The sequence below is a fragment of the Chaetura pelagica genome, unplaced genomic scaffold, assembly GCF_000747805.2.
Source record: "Chaetura pelagica isolate M959 unplaced genomic scaffold, ChaPel_1.0 scaffold23, whole genome shotgun sequence".
Classification (NCBI taxonomy): domain Eukaryota; kingdom Metazoa; phylum Chordata; class Aves; order Apodiformes; family Apodidae; genus Chaetura; species Chaetura pelagica.
In genome coordinates this window covers 79,895-103,880 of record NW_009952884.1, presented here as the reverse complement: position 1 = coordinate 103,880, position 23,986 = coordinate 79,895, and the positions used below count along the sequence as shown (strand labels likewise).

Genomic DNA, 23,986 nt, shown 5'->3' with positions numbered 1-23,986 from the left:
AAAAAAGCTTATAATAGCATTAATGATCCTTTCATCAGAGCGTATCATTTAGGTAATGGCAGCCTAGCACATTAACTTCTCCTGGCTTTGCCTTGGCCTTTTAACTCCGCCAACTGCTTATTACCTAATTTGTAAAGTCTCCTAAATGGGTCATTAGCTCTTAAATACATTTCTCCTGCTGTTTGGTATATACTCTAGAAACAGTAGGCTATTTCAAGAGACAACTGAGACAACTTGTTTGGAAGTAGCTCCTTTTGGGGGGGGTGGGGCCAGAAAAAGGTAAAGAAATGGCAGGTTAAATTAAGCTTGCAAAATGAATCATCATCATTGAAAAATCCCCAATACATGATTAACTAAGACATCACGCAGAATTTTTTTTTATTATTTTTTTTTTCCACAGAAGAGGATTGGCACCAGAGTCTATGTAAGCATATGTGTCCTTGTAAGCACCTGCATCTCCTGCTGCTTCCAATCCATAACAGCAGGCGTGCAACCAGGCAGTCATCTGATGTGCTAAACTAGGAAACCAAGGAGAAAGGCTCATGGGACCTGGTCCTGTATTCCTGACATGGTGACCTTCCCAGTCTGCCTCCCCAGCTCAGCCTAGAAATTGTGAGCCACAGGCAGAGCAACCCAGGACCACAAGAAAACCAGTAGAATGTGGTCCTAGTATAGGAACTGGCCAGGGCAGTATCAGGGATACTGTCCCCTCCCAGGTGATAAAAGCAAAAGATTGTTCAGCCTTTCCCAGCCTTAGATAACACTTTTGTATTTTTTTCTCAGTTTATAGTACAATGTAGGGCATGAGACTAAAATAATTTTGTGTGACTAAGTAAAAACTCTTTGTACTAACCCACTCATCTGCAAGCTATTCATGTGAAACAGAAGAAATGACTACTGGCCAGCAATTATCTGCACTGCAGAAACTCTGAATATGGGGGTGTTGTATAAAGTACATGTTTCCACACAAAGAAAATAACACTTTAAGTATAACAACACTTCAACATTTTCAATTAAATTCAACTAATAAAAAATTAGTATTAGTAAATGCTTCCACTAATTTATGCAGCAACTTCTTTGTTCTATTATTTTACTTCTGCAAATCTTTCTGACTCCCTCCTCCTCTTTGGCTGTCTCAATTTGCTTGCTTATTTTCAATGCAATCGTCACCTCTTTCTGAAAAGAGGTTGCTCTGTAGTAGTTTTACCTGGTTTCACGGAAGGGCGATGCCTTTATGTTTTATACCCTTGGCAAGGACAAGAGATGTGATGTCCTTTGAGATAAACATCATTGTACCTGAAGGGGCCTACAGGAAAGATGGGAAGGGACTTTTTACATGGGCATGTAGTGATTGGACAAGGGGGAACAGCTTCAAACTGGAAGAGGGGAGATTTAAATTATATATTAGGAAGAAATCCTTTAGCATGAGGGTGCTGAGACACTGGCACAGGCTGCCCAGGGAAGCTGTGGATGCCCCCTCCCTGGAAGTGTTCAAGGTCAGGTTGGATGGGATTTGGAGCAACGTGATCTAGTAGGAGGTGTCCCTGCCCATGGCAGGGGTGTTGGACCTAGATGATCTTTAAGGTCCCTTCCAACCCTAGACATTCTATGAGACTCTGATTCCATGATTGTATGGTATGGTCCAACATACACGAATCTGCAGAACATCGGCATCCTCACTAGCGTTTTCAGAACAAACAAGTAGCTCTCTATCACTATTAAACTCTCAATATCCTATTTCCACATTTTTTCCCCTGAAATAAGCCATATATACATTGTAGGTACTTTGGTCACCATGACCTTCATGCAGTACCATCAGAGGCAACACACAATAAAAAAGCCAAAAACCAGGGGACTCTGTGATGAAAGACTTTTAGTTATTTTCCAGAAATGTCTTTTTATTTAAGAAATCTGCTTTATAACTTGTTCTGACAAATGTCACGGCTGAAGAGATTCTTCCACTAAGGGAAGACTTATGATCTATAGAATAGTTTTCTTTCTTTGTATTTTTCAGGAGACTGGATTCATCAAATACAAACTGCTTTTTGATTTGTGTGTCTGCTTGTGCAGCACAAAGAAAAGAAATACAAGAATGGGGAAAATGACAATACTCTTTATCTCTAGGTAACTTTTTGACACAGAAATATCATCCAGTGTGATCAACTGGAAAGTGCTGAGGTACTATTGTAGAACAATGTAGCAGGAACAGGATTTCCCAGAGAAGACTGTTTATTTTGTTCTTCATGCTGGCCACTGCATTGGCAGATGGTTTTCAGTAGGGACTGCCAAAACACCGCACACAGAAGGTTGCCCTTCATAACAGGATTTTAGCTGAGGAATATGTCTCTTGAGAGGTCATGGGACCAGCTGAAATGTCACAGGACACAGCCCAGAGCATCAGTAATTGTAAGGATAACCTGGTTTAGGACAGAAATCGGTATATAACTTTCCTTCCATAGAGAAGACTCCAAGGTGCCAGCAGCAACCAAACCTGTGACACAGCTCAGTTTTCATCTGATTGGTTTACAAATGCCTAGGTAGCTAATGAGCCCATGACTCAAAGCTCAGTTTGGCCAAGGGCCACAACACAGGTCTTCTGAACTTACAGTGAGGCCGCTTGCTCTTTCAAGTGGGGTTTCAAAAGGATACGCTTAGTCAGCCTGGGAAGGACAAATGCAATTACAAAGCCTAGGCAAGAAAAGTCAATGAGGTCTTGTTCACAAGAAAGCCTCTGAATAAGTTTTGTTCTCAAAGTGGAAAGGTTGCTTGAGTTCTTCTCTGAATCAGGACTGAATGCCAAAAATATCACACTTAGAGGGTGAGGAGAGGTTGTCAGCTGACCTCACCTGGAAAGAAGATGAGGGCTACACTGGAAAACATTTCAATGCCTTCTGATCTCTGGGAATCAGCGGTATGCTCTGGTCTTTTCCTCTGAAATGGAGCTGATGCCACGCCTTGAACTCTAGATGCCACTTTTTTTGTCACCTTCCAGTATTTTGGCTGTAGCATTCTCAATCTGCCAGCCACCCAACTCAAGCTAAGGGTGTTCAGCATTTTTACATCCCCAAAGAGAACCACTGTTGTTGTGGTTTGCATGTAAAACTGAGAAAAATACTAGTCTTACCACTGAAGTATGATGCTTTAGGTAATGGGATACTCTATTGTGAAGTCAAATAGCTGCTGCTGAATTCCAGTGAGTTCTGTAAGGATATGGAACCTTTCAAATCATGAAGGCCTGTACTTTACATAGTAGAGATTGAGTCACTTTGAACAATGTGTGACAAATGCAAAAAACATTATTTGGTGACTTAACAGTTTTGAAATGTCCAAGACAACATTCAAATGCAATCTGATGTTTACAGTCTCTCTGCTCACCTCTTTAGTTAGGCAGAATATAATTATTACTGGTAAACAATATGAGTTTTATTTTTAAAATAGCCTTTATGAAATCCAATTGAAGATAATTCTATGATGCTTTAATACTTGGCTTGTATTTCTTCTCCCACTTGTGAGTTTTCCCGATTCAGTATTTTTTTTAAAAATGAAAATATCTCTTGCTGATAAAAAAGGCATTATAGCATATGTCCAATGTATACAGTAAATCCAGGTAAATCAGCTATAAATTAGTGCATTTAACATATAAAAATGCTCTTTATGTTTACATTACAGGTCACAAAGTAGTCTCAAACTGTTTAAAAGTAGGCACTTAAAACAACCTACACTTGGCAAAAAATAACATCCATCATTTTTTGGTTACTGAATAACTCCAGCAGCACTTCTCTTGATAATATGCTTATCAGACCAATACAGCTGATAGTCAGGTATTATCAACCTGAAGTAGAAACTGAAAATAGCTTCAGCCCCCCTAGTTCTTTCTTATTCCCCTCATTTAAAGAAAAGGCGTAACACATGCTTGAAGACAACAGTTGGAGTTTCCCCCCAAAACAGACCCCAGCAGCTGCTTCTTGTGCTTTCAAAACAGCTTGTTGAGCCATTTGTGCCTCTTCCATGTTCTTACATGGAAAGACCTCGCTCCCACATGGTGTACTGGGCTGCAGATGAAGTGAAGCCCTGACGGTAAGAACTACTCATCAGGCACTGACTTACAGGAACTGTTTCTTTGGTCACGCTTTGCTTAATCATGAAACGTGGTAGTCCAGAGTGGACAGTATTTTTCTTCAACCTGAGCCATGGCAACCCTCCCAGGTTATTTCAACACCTGGCCATAATGTGTTGATGCAGACCCTGTCCAGTTTGTCCCTGAGCTGATAATATTTGTCCCAACGGTGCAGGCAGTTAATATTTGTGTGAAGCCACATAATTATTTCCCAGAATATCCAGGGTAAGGAGGGGGCGGGGGATATTGTATTGAATTCTGTGCCGTTGGAGTATAAGGTGGAGGTAGGTCAGCTGGGTACTCCATTTCGTATTCATAACTGTATGGTGGTGGAGCCACTAAAATTAGAGAAAAAAGAAGACATAGTTAAAAATCTTTTTTTCAGATGCAGGTCCTCAGATATGTTTTTGTTGACATTCAGACTTCCATATAACAGATGCAAAGTGGCAATATGCTCACTTTTTTTTTTCAGACTGTCATTACACAGTCACGTTGTGTCAATGCAAGTCCTTGCTTATTGCTCTTTCCTTCTGTGCTTAGCCATGTGCCCACTGACTTGTTGTGCTGGTAACAGAGTTGAGTAGCCATTTGGCAGATAGTACCAGGGAAATGTAGCACAGCTCAACTTTTTCAGAAGAGGAAAGTTGAGCTTTTGTCAGATCCATTCCCTTTCATCTGCTTCGGCAGCAAAATGGATTTATGTTCTCTTGAAATGATGAGGTAGTCAGGGCTTTTGCTGATCTCCATAGACCACCTAAATATCCTCTGGATCCCCAGGAGATATGATGTGTGACATGCCACGTCATGCCAAACACAGCAGCATCATACTTCCAAAGGCAAACGCCAGGCATCATCCCAAGACATTCCCAGGGCTTGGGTTAAGGAAGAACAGAGCTTTCACCTTGTTCATTCCAAAGGAGACAGCTGAGGAGAGCCCAGCGTTTGTAAACTGCGTCAGGCATTTAGAAACCAAAATATTCACAAACAGGTGAAAACATTTTCTCAACTACTTCTACTAATCTTAGAGAAAAAGGATTTATTCAGTGATCAACAAGACAGTATATGCTGCAGAATGATAGCATGCTAGGAACTGAAGGCTCCATATCAAGACCTCATTAGAGTAGACTTTAAAATTTTAAGCTTGAGTCTGCTCATGTCTGTCTTTATGTCACCATGGGTGCCTTCCTACCTACTCCCTAGATATTTCAAGCAGAATGGCAGTGAAAAAACACTTGAATAGAGAGGAAACAGAAATCTAGGATGTTTGTGATGTGGGGAAGAGAATCAAATCCCAATGTGCCAGAAAAAGCACTCCCTGCTCTCTGAAAACCTGGCTACCACTGTGGCTGAGGCCAAAGGAAGGGCAGCCCCTTGCTTGCCATTCCTGTCCGAAACAGGTAATGGCAGAGGGAGGAGTTGGTCACAAACCCTGCAGCCAAAGCCAGGTCAGTCATTATTCCAGAAGTGTTCATGACAACAGAGAACACAAAAATAATTTCAGAGCTTTCCCACTCCCCAAAAAACTGCTGCTGCTGAGAGAAAGAATTGCTCAAACAAATGTTTGCACCAGGAATAGGGAGTGTGCAAAGTCAAACTCCTTGGAGGCGCAGAGACAGGGGTGAGGCACTGCAGAAGCAGACCAGGGGAGGAAAGGACTACAGCTCTGGAGTCTTCATTTTGCTCTTGTTTTTAGAGCTTGCAGTGACTATTAGATTCTGAAGTATCTCTTCAGCAATTCATTGCCGAGAATATTGCAGTTTTCTTTCATTACTCATCTTTCTATGCAAAACAACGTTGCAATGATAAAGATGATAATAGATGGTTGTAGTTTAACCGGAAAGTAAGAGCATGAGGGAGAAAACAGACACTCAGAGCAGCGAATGTGGTACAGGAACACATCATAAATATTGCATAGCTTGCCTATAAGTACACATATTTTACCTAGGGTTTGCTTCAACCTTTGCAACAGGAGGGAATATAAAGGCAGGGGATCGCTAAAGAGTGGGATGAGGGGACTTCGCCCATGAAACACCATTGCCTCTTATTACAGTGAACTCTCAACTTATCCCAAGGCAGTCTCTCCTAGACTGGTTATTAACAATGTCACTGAAGCAGACACAGCTGCATTGTAAAACACCATTATACTGCTTGGAGGGTCAGCTTTGCTCTTCAACAATTTGGCCACTTTCATGTGATGGGGAGCCCAGACAAATGAACCTTGCAGACCTCAGCTGGCTTCGTGCAGACCCCCTTTGGTCCTCCTGTACTGCAGTCTTAGGCAGGCATGAGATGACAAGTGTGATACAAGGACTGGCTCTGCACAGAGCTAGCTCAGGTACAGCCTGATGTCCCACCTCCAACTTGCTGTGGGTATAACTGCACTGGAGCAGACCCATGAGGGGTCCTTGCTGTCCCCTGGGGTGCCCAAGAGCCTGTGACAGCTTATTAGCATGGTCCCAGATCTGACTTAGGCTCTGTGCCTCCCTTGGTGCTGCACTGCACCTGATAAACTATTACACCAAAACCATGTAAAGCCACAGACAAGCCCGCACTGAGCATGTCCAACACTCAGCTAGAGCCAACAAGCACTGCCAGATCTCAGCTAACTTAGACCGAGGCACAACAGGCATCTCTGCACTGTGCTCCAAATCCCTATCAGTTCAGGCATGGTGCCAGGTGGATGCAGAGAGGTAGCTTGGATGCAGCACCCTGTGCCAGCCAGCAGTCACTCCTGGGATACAGGAGAGAACACACTGCAAAGACGCCTGCTAGAAGTCATCTGTGATTGTGCAGCACCCAGCAGGGCTTGTGAGCTCTGCCTGAGGACCAGCCATCTTGGGCTGCATTAGACTCCACAGGGCACCACTCAAAGCCTTTGCACTACGATCCACACACCTTGGTGTCCAGGTTTTCCCCTCTCTGTGGTATGCTGGGGCCCTGTTCTATGGGACAATGAAAGGGAGCCAACTGCATGTGAATGAGAGCAAATACAAGAACCAGAACACAAAAGAAGAACAACTGATCCATTGCCAGGGAGCTGCTGGCACAGAGAGAAGGTCCATCCGGCACGATGCAGCACCGCCCTGCGCGAGGTCTGAACGTGCAGCTGCGGGCGCGCGGCACCCGGGCAGAGCCCATCAGCCCGCTGAGCAGCTGAGTTAATGAGCCCAGGCAGAGCGCTGCGCTGACGAGCACTGTGCACTGAGCTGTCGTGCCTTCCTCAGCAGGGAGTTGTGCCGTTCCCCTGCGGACAGAGAAGAGCAGCCTGCTGTACTCACAGCTCTCGTTTACTGTGGAGCCAAAACTACCCAAAGACACACTCCTACCACGAGTGCAGGCCCTCTGGCAGGGCTGTAATTGCCCTTCCTCACCTGGGTACGTGCTGATAGCGTTGATGTGCGTCGTTCGGATAACCCCGACTCGAGTCCCACGGTTGTTCTTCATGCACATGCAGATGCAGATGGCAATCCCAGCAATCACTCCCATTATAAATACTATCCCGAACACAATTCCAGCTATTGCTGTGCCTCTGCAAAGGGAATGGAAACGTGTAGTCAGTCTCAGACAAATAATGTCACTAAACCAAAATTCTTTTCCCAGGACCAGCCTTTGAGAAAAAAAATGCATATTGATTACTGGAAATGCTGGAAATCTTGATCCATCAGGGAATCTGAATAGAAGAAATTAAAGATCTCCGAGCCAAAATGAGAAAGTCTTTTAAAGTCACCTTTGCAATCATGTCAGATCACACTGCTGATTTTACCGTATGTCAAATTCTCCTATTCCAGAGCCTTCTGAATTGAACAACTTTAAAATATTACCCTTTTCCCTCATAACACAAGACTTGTTGTTTTTTTTTTCTAAAGGCATTGCTATGATTTTCTTTTGAAAAGAAAGAGTAAGTTATCCCCACTAATATATTCCAGAAGTATCCCGAAGTGCCTGTATGCTGTGCTTCCACAAGAATGGCTTTGTCATTGTTTTATCTTAGGTCAAAAAGTCCTTCTGCTGTACTTCTGAGCCCACAGATTAAGGATAGCCTCCTCTTCTTGAGGATGAGCAGCAAGAACCAAAGTGAACGCCCACTCTTTCACACATCTGCTGCTGAAGCCAGCACAAGCATTCGAGGCTTAAATGATTTCTTTTAAAATGGTCCAGAGAAAAGCATTTAGCTCAGTGCCTAAAGTAATGAATCAGCCTTTCCTTGAAATTAGATAGAGAAAGGAAAGGAAATCTTATTGCACGGACACACAGAAGAAAAACCTCACCAAGAGGCACTGAAGAGCTCCCAATAATATTGAGGGGAAAATCAGCCCTTCTGATGAACTCTAGTTCACTCAGGTTTGTCGTCACGCACAGGCAGTGAAGCATATGCTCTAGGAAAGATGGTATTTATAGCCTGCCCTTTTATGAAAAAAAACCAACAAAATGAGTAACAAAACCCAACAGTGGCTTGTCAGAAACATTCCTACTCTGTGCATCTCTTCATCTTCCAGCATGAATTACACAAAACTGGCAAGGTTTTTACCGGATATTTAATCAATCTAGACTGATAGTTTGTCAACATGAATAAGCTCCCCTAGGAATTATTGCAATGCAGGGAATAAAACAGGCAGTGCAATACTACAAAGACAAACATTAAAATGAGTCTAAAACATAGTCTGGCTTCCCCATTCAAGCGTGGGAATAAGTAGCAGGCTTGATTTTAAAAATGCCAATAGACTATTTGCTTCCAAAAAGTCAGCAAGAGTCAGGATGGACTCAATATTTGAAAAATCAGAGTTTCTACGTAGGAATCTAAATATGAATTTAAGAATTTGATTTTGGGCTCCAACTATTCAAGAACCTGACCAAGATTTGCAGTATAGCTACTGAATTGTTTAGCATAAGGAAACACAGACACTTTGCTGTCTTACTAAAATATACTGCCAAGGAGCTAAATTGCTACGTGCTATTATGTAGCAATGAATGAAGAGTGTGCAGGGAGAGTAAACCTATATTAACAGGTTTGCAGAATATATAAAGGCCTAATTCACAAAACCCCAACTCATGGCAGCAAGCATCTGGCCATGGTCACACCATTCAAATTAGAGAAGGCAAAGACATGGACTTTGAAAAGGAGGATCTCCCCACCGTAGGAGAAGAGCAGGTTTGTCCTAAGGACCTGAACGTGGACAGGTCCATAGGACCTGACAGGATTTATCCACAGGTCCTGAAGGAATTGGCCAAAGAAGTTGCAAGGCCTCTGACCACCATATTTGAAAAGTCTTGGCAGTCTGGAGAAATCCCCACTGATTTGGGGAAAAGGGGAAACAAAACTTTTATTTTCAAGAAGGGAAAAAAGGAAGACCCAGGGAACTACAGACCAGTCAGTTACACTTCTGTGCCCTGCAAGATCATGGAGCAGATCCTCCTGAAGGCTCTGCTAAGGCACGTGGAAAACAAAGGGGTAATTGGTGACAGACAACACAGCTTCACCAAGGGCAAATCCTGCCTGACTAATCTGGTGGCCTTCTACAATGGGGTCACAGCATCGGTGGACAAAGGAAGAGCAACCAACATCAACTATCTGGACATCTGCAAAGTCTTTGACACTGTCCTGCACAAAATCCTGGTATCAAAACTGGAACGACCTCAGCCTCCTCAATATCCTGTGTTGCTACCTCACACGTTTCCTTCAGGAGAGGGCCTACATTCTCCTTGGTTGTCCTTTTCTCCCCAACATACCTAAAGAAGCTTTTAATATTGTTCTTAACATCCCTGGCAAGATTTAATTCTAGCAAGGATTTGGCTCTCCTCACCTGATCCCCAGCTGTTCAGACAACCTCTCTGTAATCCTTCCAGGATACCTGTCCTAGCTTCCATCCCCTGTGTGCTTCCTTCTTCAGTCTGAGCTTTTCTAGGAGCTGCTTACTCATCCATGCCAGCCTCTTGGAGTTTCTACTTGACTTCCTCTTAGTTGGGATGCAACGCTCTTGGGCCTGGAGAAGGTGATCCTTAAATATCAGCCAGCTTTCATGGGCCCCTCTACCCTCCAGGATGTTATCCCAGGATGCTCTCTTGAGCAGATCCCTGAAGAGGCTGAAATCTGCCCTTCTGAAGCTTGCTGTGAGCCCTCCTTGCTGCCCTAAGGATCTTGAACTCCACCATTTTGTGGTCACTACAATCTAGGCTGCCCTTGAGCCCTTCCTCATTGGTAAGGACAAGATCCAGCATAGCACATCTCCTTGTTGGTTCCTTGATTACTTGGAAAAGGAAGTTAGCATCCTTGCACTCTAGGAACCTCCTGGATTGTTTGTGTTCAGCAGAGTTGTTCTTCGACAGATGTCAGGGTGGTTGAAGTCTCCCATGAGGACCACGTCCTGCACTGCATTTCTGCTTTGTGCGTGGTCCACTGCTGGTCAGCTCCTGCATCCCAAGTGTACTCTGCCTGGTGAATCTGCCCAAATCCCAGAAACTGCAACATTTCTTGCACTTGTAAGCAGCTGCACTCTGAGGAAAACCCAACCTCCTTTCTGAAGGCTGGCAGAAATGGGTAACACACAGCATGTTACCTTCCCACTGCCAACTTAAACATTCTATATTAATAAAGCCCATTTTAAACACAGTTTAAACAGTTTGTCTCAGCTGTCTCCAAAGACAAAGGTATCTCATTTGTTACAAAAGTGGTCAGCCAGATGCCATTTGGTCATCTGCCCTGAGCAATGAGTTGTGCTCCTCAAGTGCTGGTGCCTGCCAGTCACCCCAGACTCACACCCCAAGCCCACTCCCCACTTCTGCGTGAATAGCAACTGCTCCAAAGCAGTATTGTTCCACTAATTTAAATGCCAATTCCACGGCAGTTTACATAGGAAGTAAGAGTGTTCATAAGGAAAGGAAAAGAGATGGAAAAAATGCCTGATACCATTTTCGAAAGGAGTTTCCACCTTTCCTGAGATACTAAGCAGATGCTTCTACACACCTGCTAGCTTGCTGTAGGTGAACAAACTGAGATCCAAGAACTTGCTTGCAGTCATATTGTTTTTCCTAGTGACTCCTTGTAAGTGCTGGCTGACTAGTACAATCTTGCTCTGCAAAGAAACCAGAGCAGGGCAAGACAAAGCTGAAGAAAACCCTACTCTGTCTGTATCCAAAATCCAAAAAGGGCTGAAATCCACTGACAAAACTTCCAAGTTTGAAAAGGCCTCATAGTCTAAACACAATTACACTGGAAAGTGAAAACCACTTTTGACAGGCTAGCAAATCTGGGTCAGTAAGTAAAATAAGGAATGTCTGCTAAAGATTTCTTTTGCTGGTCCCCACCATAGCTTCTGCTGGTATAGCCATGAACCAGAAAGAAAAATGGTCACCAAAGAAAATATTCACCAGAGCAGCTCTGCTGACAGACTGGCAATTGCAAGTCTTGCTCATGGCTTTGAAATCAGGACAAAAAGTGGCTTAAATAGTTAGACCCACTGCTGCTTGTGGATTCAGGTTTTCACACTGCAGTGGTAAATTTAGACCACCTATGAATGGTTACGCAAGGAGAGCCTGAGATGTGGAGCAAAAGATGTAGGTCACTTTTTAAATTCAGTAACAGCCTGATTGAGTACCAGCAGAAAGGCACTAGCTGGTCTTGGTGGTCTTAAGATCAGACCCAGTGCCACACATACAAAACTGTTCCAGGAACCGAGTGTTCGAACTGAAAAGGATCTGCTTCCGAGTACATTAGGAGAGATACTCCTATATTCTATACCACTCTCTGACAGTGAGTCATAGCAAAAACCCATCCTGCTTCAGAGACCTGCAGCCCCTGCCACTCAGAACAGCCACCAGCAAAACCAGGAGCATTCTGCCTCTAAACATCAGGCAGCATCTTCTCAGCACCCAACTGTGGCAGTGGCAGGGTCGTGCAGTAGCTGCTCTGGGCACACAGCACAAAAATAAATGCTTGTTCTTCTTGTGGAAAGCCTGTGGTATGACTAGAATGTATGAAGAAAAACAACCATGTATTTTTTATAAAATGCCGAAGTTTCCCTTTGCGCTACTAGGGACTTTTTGAAAATAAATATCCTATAAGTAAATATCCCTTATTTTATATTAAGTGCACAGGTCTGTCTCCAGTTATGGGTCAGGGGAAACCAGGTGAGGCACAGGGGCAGAGATGCCCATCAACCTGGCCTTGCTGCACCAGAGACTTCCAGCCACATCTTTGCATGCCAGTGCTGCTTCAGCCTCCACCCAAAACCCTTCTTCTGAGGCTTGGGTTGCCATCCTCCCCTTGTGTTTGCACTCATACCTCCACACCTGCATCTCCTCAGCGTGCTGGAGCAGCCCCAGCTGCTAGCATTATTCTTCTCTGAGGATGCCATGGGACTGTTTCCATTTGCATGTCCTGCCCCCTTGTCTCTTTGGTGCTTTGGAGAGTGGGGGTGCTGCCCAGCTCTTTGCTGGCTGTCCCTGAATCCCTGACTCTTCAGCTTTGGGTTCTGCAACCCTCACAGCCCTGCTGTTTTGCATTTGTTATTCTTCACAAGCAGATGTTTTTGCTTTATTCTTGTTTTCCTTTAGCCCCTCTGCTCCCTGGAACACCTTTACACTAGGGGCAAGTAGCCAGACATCACTGTAAGAGTATAAGAAAAACGAGAAAATGTGTGTTTCTCTTCTGGCCTCCTTCAGTGTTTCACAGCTCAGCAACTTTCAGACCCAAGTGGGTTGGTTTTGTTTTTAACTGTAACACTCAAATGATTTCTCCTCCGTAAATCTGCACAGCCTCATCCTGAGCTCATGCAAATTTTAGCATCCATAACCTCATGTGGCAATAGAGCTCCCCAGCCTAATTATGTGCCTGAAGAACTGTCACCTCTGGTGTATTCTGAACCAAATACCTAGGAGTTTCACCCTGACATCTCAACCTGTCAACTGCCAGCTCTGCCCTATCTGTGATTTTACAGACCTTTTGCATCATGCCTGGCAGCCAACTCTTCCCAGCCCTGCAGGAGCCCCATCCTACTTGGCTGTTCCACTTACAGGGACCGCTTCATGCCTTTGATCATCCTGGCCACCCATACTCTCACTTACTCTCTCCTATTGTTTTCCAAGAGCTGCAGCAGAAGCATGTATGACAGAGGCACAGTAACATCTGCTGGTTTTATCTCTGTTTTCCTCTTAAAAAATACACAGCATTAGCACAGTTTTTTCTTGACACTCGGAAACTAAGATTTTATGGCACTATTTACCATAACACCAAGTCTCACTTCTTAGAGGTACTGTCAGCCCAGAGCCCATCCATTTGTGTGGGAGTTCCGGCTGTTTTTCCCTGTATACATTATGTAGTGTTTATAGGCCCTGAATCTCCTGCCTGGACTCATGTCCTCTGCCAGAGGATGCAGGCTAAAGCTATAGCACAGGTGAACTTAAGGCACCAATTTTCCTGATGCCCAGGTCACTCCAAACACTGTATCAGTTTAGAAACTATCATTGCAGACGTGGCAGAGCCACTTTATGCCTTCATTGGCATAAAGGTCTTTTCATCCTGTAATAGCTCACATTAGCAATTTTACAGAAATTTGACCGAGTATGGGAAGAAGTTGTTAGAAACACATGAAGATCAATATTCCCACTCTGCCTTCACTGTATTTCATAACCATATTAGTGCAAGAAAAACGTGCCATTCTCCATCTTCACTTTGCTCATCTGTTCCCTTCCACCTCATCATCTTTCCTAATTTCCAGTACTTTTTTAGTTCTTGAATTAATTTATTGCCAGCTCTCTGTATCTATGATTTGCTGGCACTGCATGTCTTGAATAATGTGAATAATAATGCATGCAATACATTTTGGAATACTACTGTTAATACTAATAAACACCCTTTAATTTTTTTCCCTTTCAGGCATTCAAAAAGAAGCTGATAACGGCTTTAAAAAAACTCATTCTCTGAGAGAAAATAAAATTTAAAAAATCAATGATCTTTGATCTTCTGATCCAGCCATTGAAATTTTGAAAAATGTACTCTTTGGACTCCTAATCAGACTTATGTTACTTGGAGGGAGGGTCTGTCACGCATTTATTTAATTTGGTTGGCAAACCCCAGTTTACTTGGAGTGACAGCAGAAGTGCAGCGAGGTGATGTGCCATTTTTTCCTGCATCCACTGGAGCATGCAGACCCATTCTTGGGGAGTCTGTCCCTCTCAATGGTTGTCCCTTTATTTTCATAAGGACAAAACCACGTAGTAAGTAATCTCTAAGAGACTGATTTTGCTGTCCAGGTCATTGTGGGTTTATGGCTTGGGTACCTTGAGAACTTCAAGGCAAAAGATGATGGAGGTGTGACTGAACCATTTGGCGTACCCCATGGCTGACCCTCCACCACAGAGTTCTACAGCCCTGGAATGCAGACACCAGGGTAGCATGGACTGAAAAGCCATTCAACTTGGGAATTAGTTAAAATAGTCAGCTAGCTGCTGCCTCCTGTTTTAAATTAAATAATTAGTGTACAGAGTAACAACTCAAATGGACCAGGCTTGTCCTTGAGCCTTTACTTTGCAAGTTTTACTTAGACACAATTCCTACTAATACTTCCTTTAAATACACATTTTATAGCAGGGAAGAAGATGATTGGCAGCTTCTGTAAACAAATCCTGCCTGCCTGTTAAAACTGGGTACAGACTGTACTTGGACGGTATTTCCCTACTTTTGTTCCTACTAGGTTGTATTTAAGGTGTGTTGTTAATGTTTAATTCCTTCAAAATAGTTTCCTCTGTGCTGTTCTCTCACTACCTTGTTGTATTTACAAGATAATTAACTCAAGCACCAAAATATCCTGAGTGCAGCAATGGAGAAGTAATGGGTAATCATCCCAGTTCCTGAGCCCCCTCCTCCTAGTTCCTTGTGGACAGGTCATCACTATAAGATTGCTCCATATTGTTAATCTACATAATATTCAAAGGGTTAAAGGATAGTACCTCCTGTCTTCTCGTGTTGCCAGTGCCTGAGCAATAGGGCACCTTCTACAGCTTGTTAAGACTACTGAACCACTGAAACATATGAAACTGTGGCACACTTGAAAAACCAGAGAGAAAATCATGTAAACTGCAAACCAAAAGGATATGTAATTATAGCTTGTTCTGGTTTGGACCATCGTTGCACAGTCTTTTCAGACAATTTACCTTATGAGAAATACGTGGTCATTTCATGCTTACTTGCTCTATGCCAAAACATACGTTTTTCTCCCCACCACACTGCCAGGGCTGTTGCTTGGCCAGTACTGCTGCAAAGTGCTTTAAATAAGCAATTCTGGAAAGGCCAGTATGTAGCTGCTACAGTGAAGGGCGAGCAGACAAAGTGAGCTGGTTCCCTGCTTGTGTACGACAGGCCTGAGATCCTCCCAGTGCTCTAGACAGAGGGGTAGAGGGAAGGACAGCATGGCTTGCTTTCTCCTTTAAGACTCAGGTCTGGTTCAGAAATAATTTCATGGACAGAGGGAATGATGCATGAAATGTAGCTGGGAGGCACATGTCGCAATATAGGAAGAACAATACTTATTACAGTAGCGTTATTCACTGATCATGGCCAAGCAAATACATTTGATCAGTCTCAGCCTGTTCAGCATTTTCATCAGACTAATACGTGCACACATGCAGATGCTGGTTTTGAAACACTGAGTCTGTCTGGCAGTTCAAAAACTTCAGAACATTGCCAGAATGTGAAAAAAAAACCCCACAAACAACAACCAAAAAAACAAATCCACATAATTAAATTAAAACAAGAGATGTAAAAAGTCAGAAATAACAGAGGGCAGGGGGGAGCTTTTTTGTAAAAGACCTTTTATGTAAAAGAATTCTGATTAAGACATTGCAAGGTTTCCAGTTACCACTTTTCACCCTTAAGCTCTTCTGCTGCCTTTCTGTCCTTGTTTCACTGCAGCTCCTCTAGCCCCACCTTTCCCTCTCAGACATCCTGTGCTGTTCCCTGCAGTCATGACCTTCCCTCCCTCTGTAATGTGCTTCACATGCTTCCCTGGAAAGGAAACAGAAGCCATAATGCAATTTCCACTTTCCAAAACGTTCCTCATTGTGCTCACGAATCCAAGGCCCAACCTGGCATTGACTTAAATAGAAAATTATGGCACAATTGTAGCTAATGTAGCCTTTCCTTTCCATTAGGGATTTTTATTCTTTTTATGCCTGCAGTTTGCATTGCTGGCTGACCCTGCCATTTAAATCACTTTTTGAATTAACAGCAATGGGAGAGGCTGAAAATGCTTTGCTGCCCAACTTCCAGCCTTTTTGAGCACCAAGTTGAGAGAGGTCAGGATGATATGGTGGGCTTCCAAGAAGACCACAAAATTAGTAATCCCCAGTAATAGCTCACAGCTAGCTTACTAGGTATAGACACCAAGGAGAATCCCAGGAATATTATATTTCTGGTAATTCTTAACATAGTCTTTCTGACAGTGATTTTATTTATACCAGCTTCTGTGAACGCTTGACTTTGCACACTCTGTGAGCTCAGAGCAGAAGAATCCCATGGTTCCCCTCTCAGGAAGCTCTTGCTGTAGGAGCCTGAGTTATTATTGTGACTGCTGCACCTCTTACCCTGTCAGGTCCTTAAATCTCTGAGCCATCGACAGTCACACTTGTCTAGTTTTGCCCAGGCATGCATCTAGAGTGTTATTTTTACCCAACCTGAAGCCAAGCCTGTAAAGACATGGTTGCCATAAAGGTCAATAGTTCACCACTTTTTAGCATGCTTGCTGCCTGCTTTGTGCCTGTAATAAACTCCAAAGCCAGCTCCACATGATGTGATTTTGATGTGCCACGGGACATCCCTCACATGGCTAACTCATTTGATCAGTGAAACAAGTGAGCAGGCACTAAGGGAAAGGGCCAAAAGACAGGGCTCTTAACTCTAACTCCATGAGGCAGATGGGCACCAAGGCAGAATGGAGGTGACCTACAGATTAATTCATTTTAAGAGAGAAAGAACCATGATGGCTGTAATTAAAAAGAGCAGTTCCTCATGATTTCCAAGGCAATGGGCTAGACAGAGAAGTAAACACTAGGTACAGAAACCAAAGAAGACCTTTGATATATCCAGACATCCTGTGTCTTCTCTTCATTTTCTTACTGTTAGCCTTCACAGCTCTTTGCCGTTTTGAAGCAACTTCACTTGCAAAGTTTTGCATGGTAAAGTCTGGTCTTCACTTTAATTTTCTCTGCATAAGACCTTCCCAACAGCCTTGCCTGTGCCCTCCAGCTACTACCTGAGCACTCCAGGATAAACTAGTTTCTGGCAGAGGTGTGAGCTAACCATCCTCTGCTGCCACATTTTCTTTAGCTGGAACAAAGAAACCAATGAAAGAATTAACTGGGTGTTGGCATAAAATCCTCTATCCCTTTCACATGACAACCACACCTATTAATTGCAGTTTCTGAAAAACAACAACAAAAACAGTAGTAGCACTCTCCTCTGTGATTCATTTGGGTGGCACAATGAAAGCAGATTGGCATCTGAGTGACTTTCCTCAGCTGTTGAGATCTGAGGCCTGATTCCTGGACAAGGCATCCTCCAGGCTCTCCTACAAACACTCATGCTGGCACAGAAGAGAACAGAACCAGGTGGCTCAGGACGACAGCACTGGAAAACATTTCCCCTGCCTAGGGGAGAAGACTCTCCACTGGTCAGTGAGGATTGGGTTAGAGATCGCTTGGATAAACTGAAAACGCACAAATCCATGGGCCCAGATGTGATGCATCCATGTGTGCTGAGAAAGCTGTCTGATGTTGCTGAGCTGCTCTCCATCAGTTTTGAAGAATCATGGAGAATGGGAGAGGTGCCTGAGGGCTGCAAGAAACCCACTGTCACTCCAGTCTCCAAAAATTGCAAGAAGGAAGACCCAGAAAACTACAGACCAGTCAGCCTCACCTTCATTGCTGGAAAAGTGATAGAGCAGCTCATCCTGGAGGCCATCTCTCACCACACGAGAGTTATCAGAAGCAGCCAAAATGGATTTACTAAGGGGAAGGCTTGCTTGACTAATCTGTTACCTTGCTGTGAAGGTATGACCAAATGGGTAGATGAAGGGAGAGAAGTGGATGTCATACACCTTGACTCCAGTAAGGCATAAGGCTTTTGGTACTGTCTCTCATAATATCCCTGTAGGAAAACTCAAGAAAGGTGGGATAGATGATTGGACTGTGAGGTGGATTGAAAACTGGCTCAATAACAGAGTTCAACAACAGGGTTGTGATCAGTGGCACAGAGTCAAGTTGGAGGCCTGGCAGTTGCAGCTAAATTGCTCTGCAAGTTTAATTGCAATAACTAACTAACACTAATTAACATTACTGGATAAATGAGTACATAGCTGTATTATTCATTGTCTTTTCTCATTGCAATATTCTTACTGAGTATATTAGTGTTACAAATTAACTCTTGTAATTACACCATAATTCGGCACACAGTAATACAACCAGGGAATTACTGGTAACTGTTAATAACAAAACTGTTTCTACTCTACAATTGCCCTTGTAATTACCGAATGACTGTGCTGCAGCTATGTAGTTTGAAGTGATGCCAAAAAAAAGAGAGAAATCTTTCCACCCTTATCTGGAAGAGATTTTGTACACACACATTCACATATCTAATAAATACAAAATATATGAATTTTCAATTTTTTAATGCAACAGAGCATTTGAAGACCTTCTTCAAATACATCAGTGGGAAAGCAAGAGTAGGGAAAAAGTGTGTACACTGCCAAATGAGGTGAGAGACATGGTAATAGAGAATGCAGAGATGGCAGAATTGCTGAATGCCTTCTTTGCCTCAGTCTTTACTCCTAAGACCAGCTTTCAGGAATTCCAGTGACTGGAAGTAAGGGAGCAAAACTAGAGGGAGGAAGACTCTCCACTGGTCAGTGAAGACTGGGTTAGAGATCACTTTGATAAACTGAAAATGCACAAATCCATGGGCCCAGATGTGATGCATCCATGTGTGCTGAGAAAGCTGTCTGATGTTGCTGAGCTGCTCTCCATCAGTTTTGAAGAATCATGGAGAATGGGAGAGGTGCCTGAGGGCTGCAAGAAACCCACTGTCACTCCAGTCTCCAAAAATTGCAAGAAGGAAGACCCAGAAAACTACAGACCAGTCAGCCTCACCTTCATTGCTGGAAAAGTGATAGAGCAGCTCATCCTGGAGGCCATCTCTCACCACACGAGAGTTATCAGAAGCAGCCAAAATGGATTTACTAAGGGGAAGGCTTGCTTGACTAATCTGTTACCTTGCTGTGAAGGTATGACCAAATGGGTAGATGAAGGGAGAGAAGTGGATGTCATACACCTTGACTCCAGTAAGGCATAAGGCTTTTGGTACTGTCTCTCATAATATCCCTGTAGGAAAACTCAAGAAAGGTGGGATAGATGATTGGACTGTGAGGTGGATTGAAAACTGGCTCAATAACAGAGTTCAACAACAGGGTTGTGATCAGTGGCACAGAGTCAAGTTGGAGGCCTGTGGCCAGTGGTGTTCCCCAGGGATCAGTATTGGGTCTAGTTTTGTTCAGGATATTCATCAATGATCTGGATGAGGGGATAGAGTGTACCCTCAGCAAGTCTGCTGATGAAATTAAACTTGGAGGGGTGGTTGACACACCAGAAGGCTGGGCTGCCATTCATCGAGATCTAGACAGGTTAGAAGGTGAACCTCATGAAGTTCAATAAGGACAAGATCCGAATCCTTCATCTGGGAAGAAATAACACCAGGCACCAGTACAGATTAGGGGTCATGCTGCTGGAAAACAGCTCCATGGAGAAGGACTTTGGAGTCCTGATGGAGAGTAAGTTATCCATGGGGCAGCAATGTGCCCTTGTGGCCAAGAGGGCAAATGGTATCCTGGAGTGCATTAAGAAAAGCGTGTTTAGCAGGTCTAGGGAGGTTCTTCTCCCCCTCTACTCTGTACTGGTGAGACCCCACCTGGAATACTGTATCCAATTTTGGGCTCCCCAAATCAAGAGAGACAGGGATCTACCAAAAAGAGTCCAACAGAGAGCTACAAGGATGACTAAGGGACTTGAACATCTGTCCTACAAAGAAAGGCTGAGAGATGTGGGGCTGTTTAATCTTGAGAAGCAAAGGCTGAGAGGGAATCTTTATTAATGTCTTTAAATATCTGAGGGATGGATGTCAAGAGGAAGGGGCCAGTCTCTTTTTGGTGGTGCCAAGTAATAGGGCAAGGAGCAATGGGTATAAGCTAGAACATAGGAAGATCCACCACAACATGAGGAGAAACTTGTTTACTGTGAGGGCAACGCAGCACCGGAACAGGCTGCCCAGAGAGGTTGTGGAGTTCCCTTCTCTGCAGATATTCAAGACTCACCTGGATGCAGCCCTGAGTAAGGTGATTTAGGCAATCCTGTTTTAGCAAGGGAGTTGGATTAGATATCTCCAGAGGTCCCTTTGAACACCTAACATTCTATGATTTTATCATTCCCAGTGGCAGCACAAACTCATGTCAAACTCAATTGACCATGTATCTCTGCCTGAAACTCAATGACTGAGTGAATTAAGGTAACAATATTTATTTCCCTGCCATTTAACCATAACCAGAGTTGTGTCTTTGAGAAGCAAAGTGCAACTCTAAAACAATGTTACTATTTGGCTTGCTAATGAGAAACCTGTTTGTACTCTGCAAAGCTGGCTCTTCAAGGCTGTGACCCTGGGCTTTCTAGGTTCCCCTCAGGGGCTCCCAAAGAAGGCCATGGTTGAAGCATTCTATCTCAAAATACTCAAACAGAGGCAAAAGCCCAAACCTAAGCTTCTTGTATTCTGTCCACACTTCATATAAAACGGCATGTTGCTGGCTCAAGATCTCCTTCCCAATTATGGAAAAGTTGAGACCAACAGAAACATTTTTTTCCTTCTTAGTGGTCAGCTCTGAAAACAAAAGCTATCTAGATGCCATTCTAGTAGCTTATGTAAATTGTTAAGTAAGACATATTTTTGCTTAAATGCAACACAGCCCCTAAATAAATGGTGAATCATTGCAAAGAAGTGTACTACCAGCTCCTAACAGAGACAGCACAAGCCAAACATGAGATTTCAAAGGAATGAAGACCACAGAGTGCAGAAGGAGCCATCAAGAAAATGCCACAGACTAGATACTACAAAACCAATTGCAGCTCTTTCTTGTGCAAATTGAACTGAAAGAGCCTAATAGAGAGATACCCTTGTCCCTTAAATGCTCCCTGCTTATTCAGCCTATTTCTCATGAGTTGATCATTCTCCCTCAAGGGGGATCACAGATCTTCCTCTGGCCTCCTAGGATATGTGTTCATCACCTATATAAAAGGTGTATGGTACCTTAGATAATCCAGAGTAATTTCTTTTCCAGAATACACTGGTTTTTCATGAATTGCCTCTCTGACCTAAGTACTGTTTTAGGAAAGATCAGCAGGCACCTGAATGCAGCAATGCCAGGAATGCAAACCGTATTTAGCCACAACATCACTGGAAAAGCATCCAAAGAGTATCAACAAATTTGAGGCACTGGCTCCCCACTGTACCTCCTGGAAAGAGCAGCAATACTCTTGCTCCTTTGAATGGCAGGAGCCTCTGGGCTGCCGCTGGTGGAAGCTTTGTGGACACCAGCATCATGAGGGAAAGGAGGGCTGGGATCCATGTGCTGAAGCAGTGTCATGGCTGGTGCCGGTGACCTGGTGACTACAGCTGCGACCAGAAAACAGCTTTGATGGCAAAAGGCCAAACCCTCTCCAGTTCCTGCAAAGCTCAATGCATGTGGCACTCAATTAATAGTCCTTTCCTAACTAACAGTATTGTTTCATTTGCACTCTTTCATTGACATTAGTGAGCTATAAACTACTGCCAGAACAGAAGCTGTCTTTTTTTTTTTTTTCTTTTCTTTTTTTTTTTCTCTTGGAGAGTGAGGCAGGAAGGAGAGAATTTTGCCTTTTTATGCAACGAAGAGGAAGACTGTAACTAAAAATCCCTTTTCATGACAACAAGAAAGTGAAGATAACAGAATAAATCAAAGCAATACAATACCTGAAAATGAACAGATGCCTGCAAACAAGACTATGTTATAGACCTGAAAAAAAGGCTTTTGACTTTTTCAGAAACCTGATTTTCAGAACATAAACTGGGACCCCCAAAATGCATTTGTGCTTTATTAAATTTCAGCTCACATTGGATTATTTTACTGCTTTTAGAACTGTCTGTTAGCTAGACAAATGAAAAAGATGTAGGATTTTTCTGGACATTGAATAATCTGAAGTGGTTCCTGGGGGGTCTGGGAGAAAAAGTCTGGATTAAAAAGCCCAGCGTCATAAATTATTTGATTCAATTTTTGAAAGAAAATTATAAATTATGTGCATTGCCTAAGAAACAGTGCAACAGCTTTTTTAAAAGGCAGTGCCTAGCTAGTATGGTACATTTTGAGTCTAAATAAATCTATCTGGGCTTTGAGTTATCCAGCATAGGGATTTTTTCCCTCATATCTTCCAATAAAAATAATAAGACACTGAGAGTTTAATTTTAGAAATTCTGGAGCAGAGTGGATGGGGAAAAAAATGTTTTTCATCTTCTCTTTCCATCTTCTTTTTCTAATCTACTTTAATATTCAACTCTTACCCCTGTGAAAGCAATAAAAGAGCCTCTTCTGCATTCTTTTCTGTATCCAATTTATAACACCAATTGCATTTTTCTTTCTCATTGTCTCTTCCCAGGTGCTGCGTTGGAGCTTATGAGGACCACAAAGACCCACTGAGTACAAGCCAGTGGGCATACTGGCTCTATATCAGCATTTGCAAAAACCTACAATGAACTTGAAAGTATTTACGTAAGTCTTTGTAGGATTCAAACCTTATTACGTAGCATAAGGAAATTATGGGTTTAGTGGTTTGGAACATCCTCGTTAAGCATGCATGAAGTGCTATTTACAAATGTATAAGGAGTTAAGTGCTTGGATAGATGAATAATTTTATGTTTCTGGAGAAAAGGACTAGGAGTCAGAAAACCAAAAAAACCTGAAAATTAAACTGTAGTTATGAAAACATGCTGTGGCTCTTACAGATTCCATAAAATGAATAAATTCTCTTTATCTGACAGTAGTTATGCTGAGGATGCAGAAGTCACAGCACGATAAAAACATGTACTCATGCTACATTAAATAACATTGAGCTAGATTTGACCTCTTCTACTTCAGGAGCTGTCTGGGGGCTGGAGAAGAGCCAGTTACTGATGAATCAGCAGTAACTTCCCTTGCAAATATGTGAAACCCTTGCTCATCTGCCTGCATGTCCCAGATGAAGGGCAGGGAAATCCCACTGAGCAGTGAAGGAAAGCAGACCAAGGACCCAGTCCCTTCCTGCCCTTTCTCAGGAGAAAGGACACAGGACACTGCTTATTTCTGTAGAGCTGTGCAGAGGAGACCCCTTTGTCCTGGTCACTTCCTCACAGTTTTTGGTGCCACTTTACCTTGCTTTTACACTAATGAGATGTAGCAAATTAACAGTCTTGATTTCTTTTGGCACAGAGCCCAGTGCCTTTTCCCCTCCCATGCAGGGAAGGTGAAGAGTGCTTTCCCTGAGAGCCTGTCCTGGTTTGAGCCAGGATGAAGCCAATTTTTCTTTTTACTGATTTTTTTTTCCTTCAGTAAGCTTTCTTGTAATTAGCAACAGTGTGTTCTGCTAGGCTGATAAGACAGTGGAATGTTTTTCTAACTACTGAGGCTTCAAGGCCGCACCTGCACTCTGCCAGCTCAGACACTATGGGGAGATCTGTGACCCCCCCGTAGGAGGCTGAGTTAGATGGACAGCAAAATTGGCCAAAGATATTCCATTCCATATATCTACGTAAGCTCAGAGGAAGGTCAGAGA

The 23,986-nt window shown here is 43.2% G+C and overlaps 1 protein-coding gene across 1 annotated transcript in view; it reads right to left on the bottom strand.

The window, feature by feature from the left end:
* Positions 1-4,321: 4,321 nt before the first annotated feature.
* CYYR1 (cysteine/tyrosine-rich 1) overlaps positions 4,322-23,986 on the bottom strand; it is a gene marked incomplete at its 5' end in the record, with an annotated part of 59,890 nt that continues 40,225 nt past the window's right edge. The window contains 2 exons of the mRNA XM_009995438.1: positions 4,322-4,455; positions 7,489-7,646. Of these exons, the coding sequence (XP_009993740.1) occupies positions 4,322-4,455; positions 7,489-7,646 (292 nt within the window). The remainder of the gene's footprint in view (positions 4,456-7,488; positions 7,647-23,986) is intronic.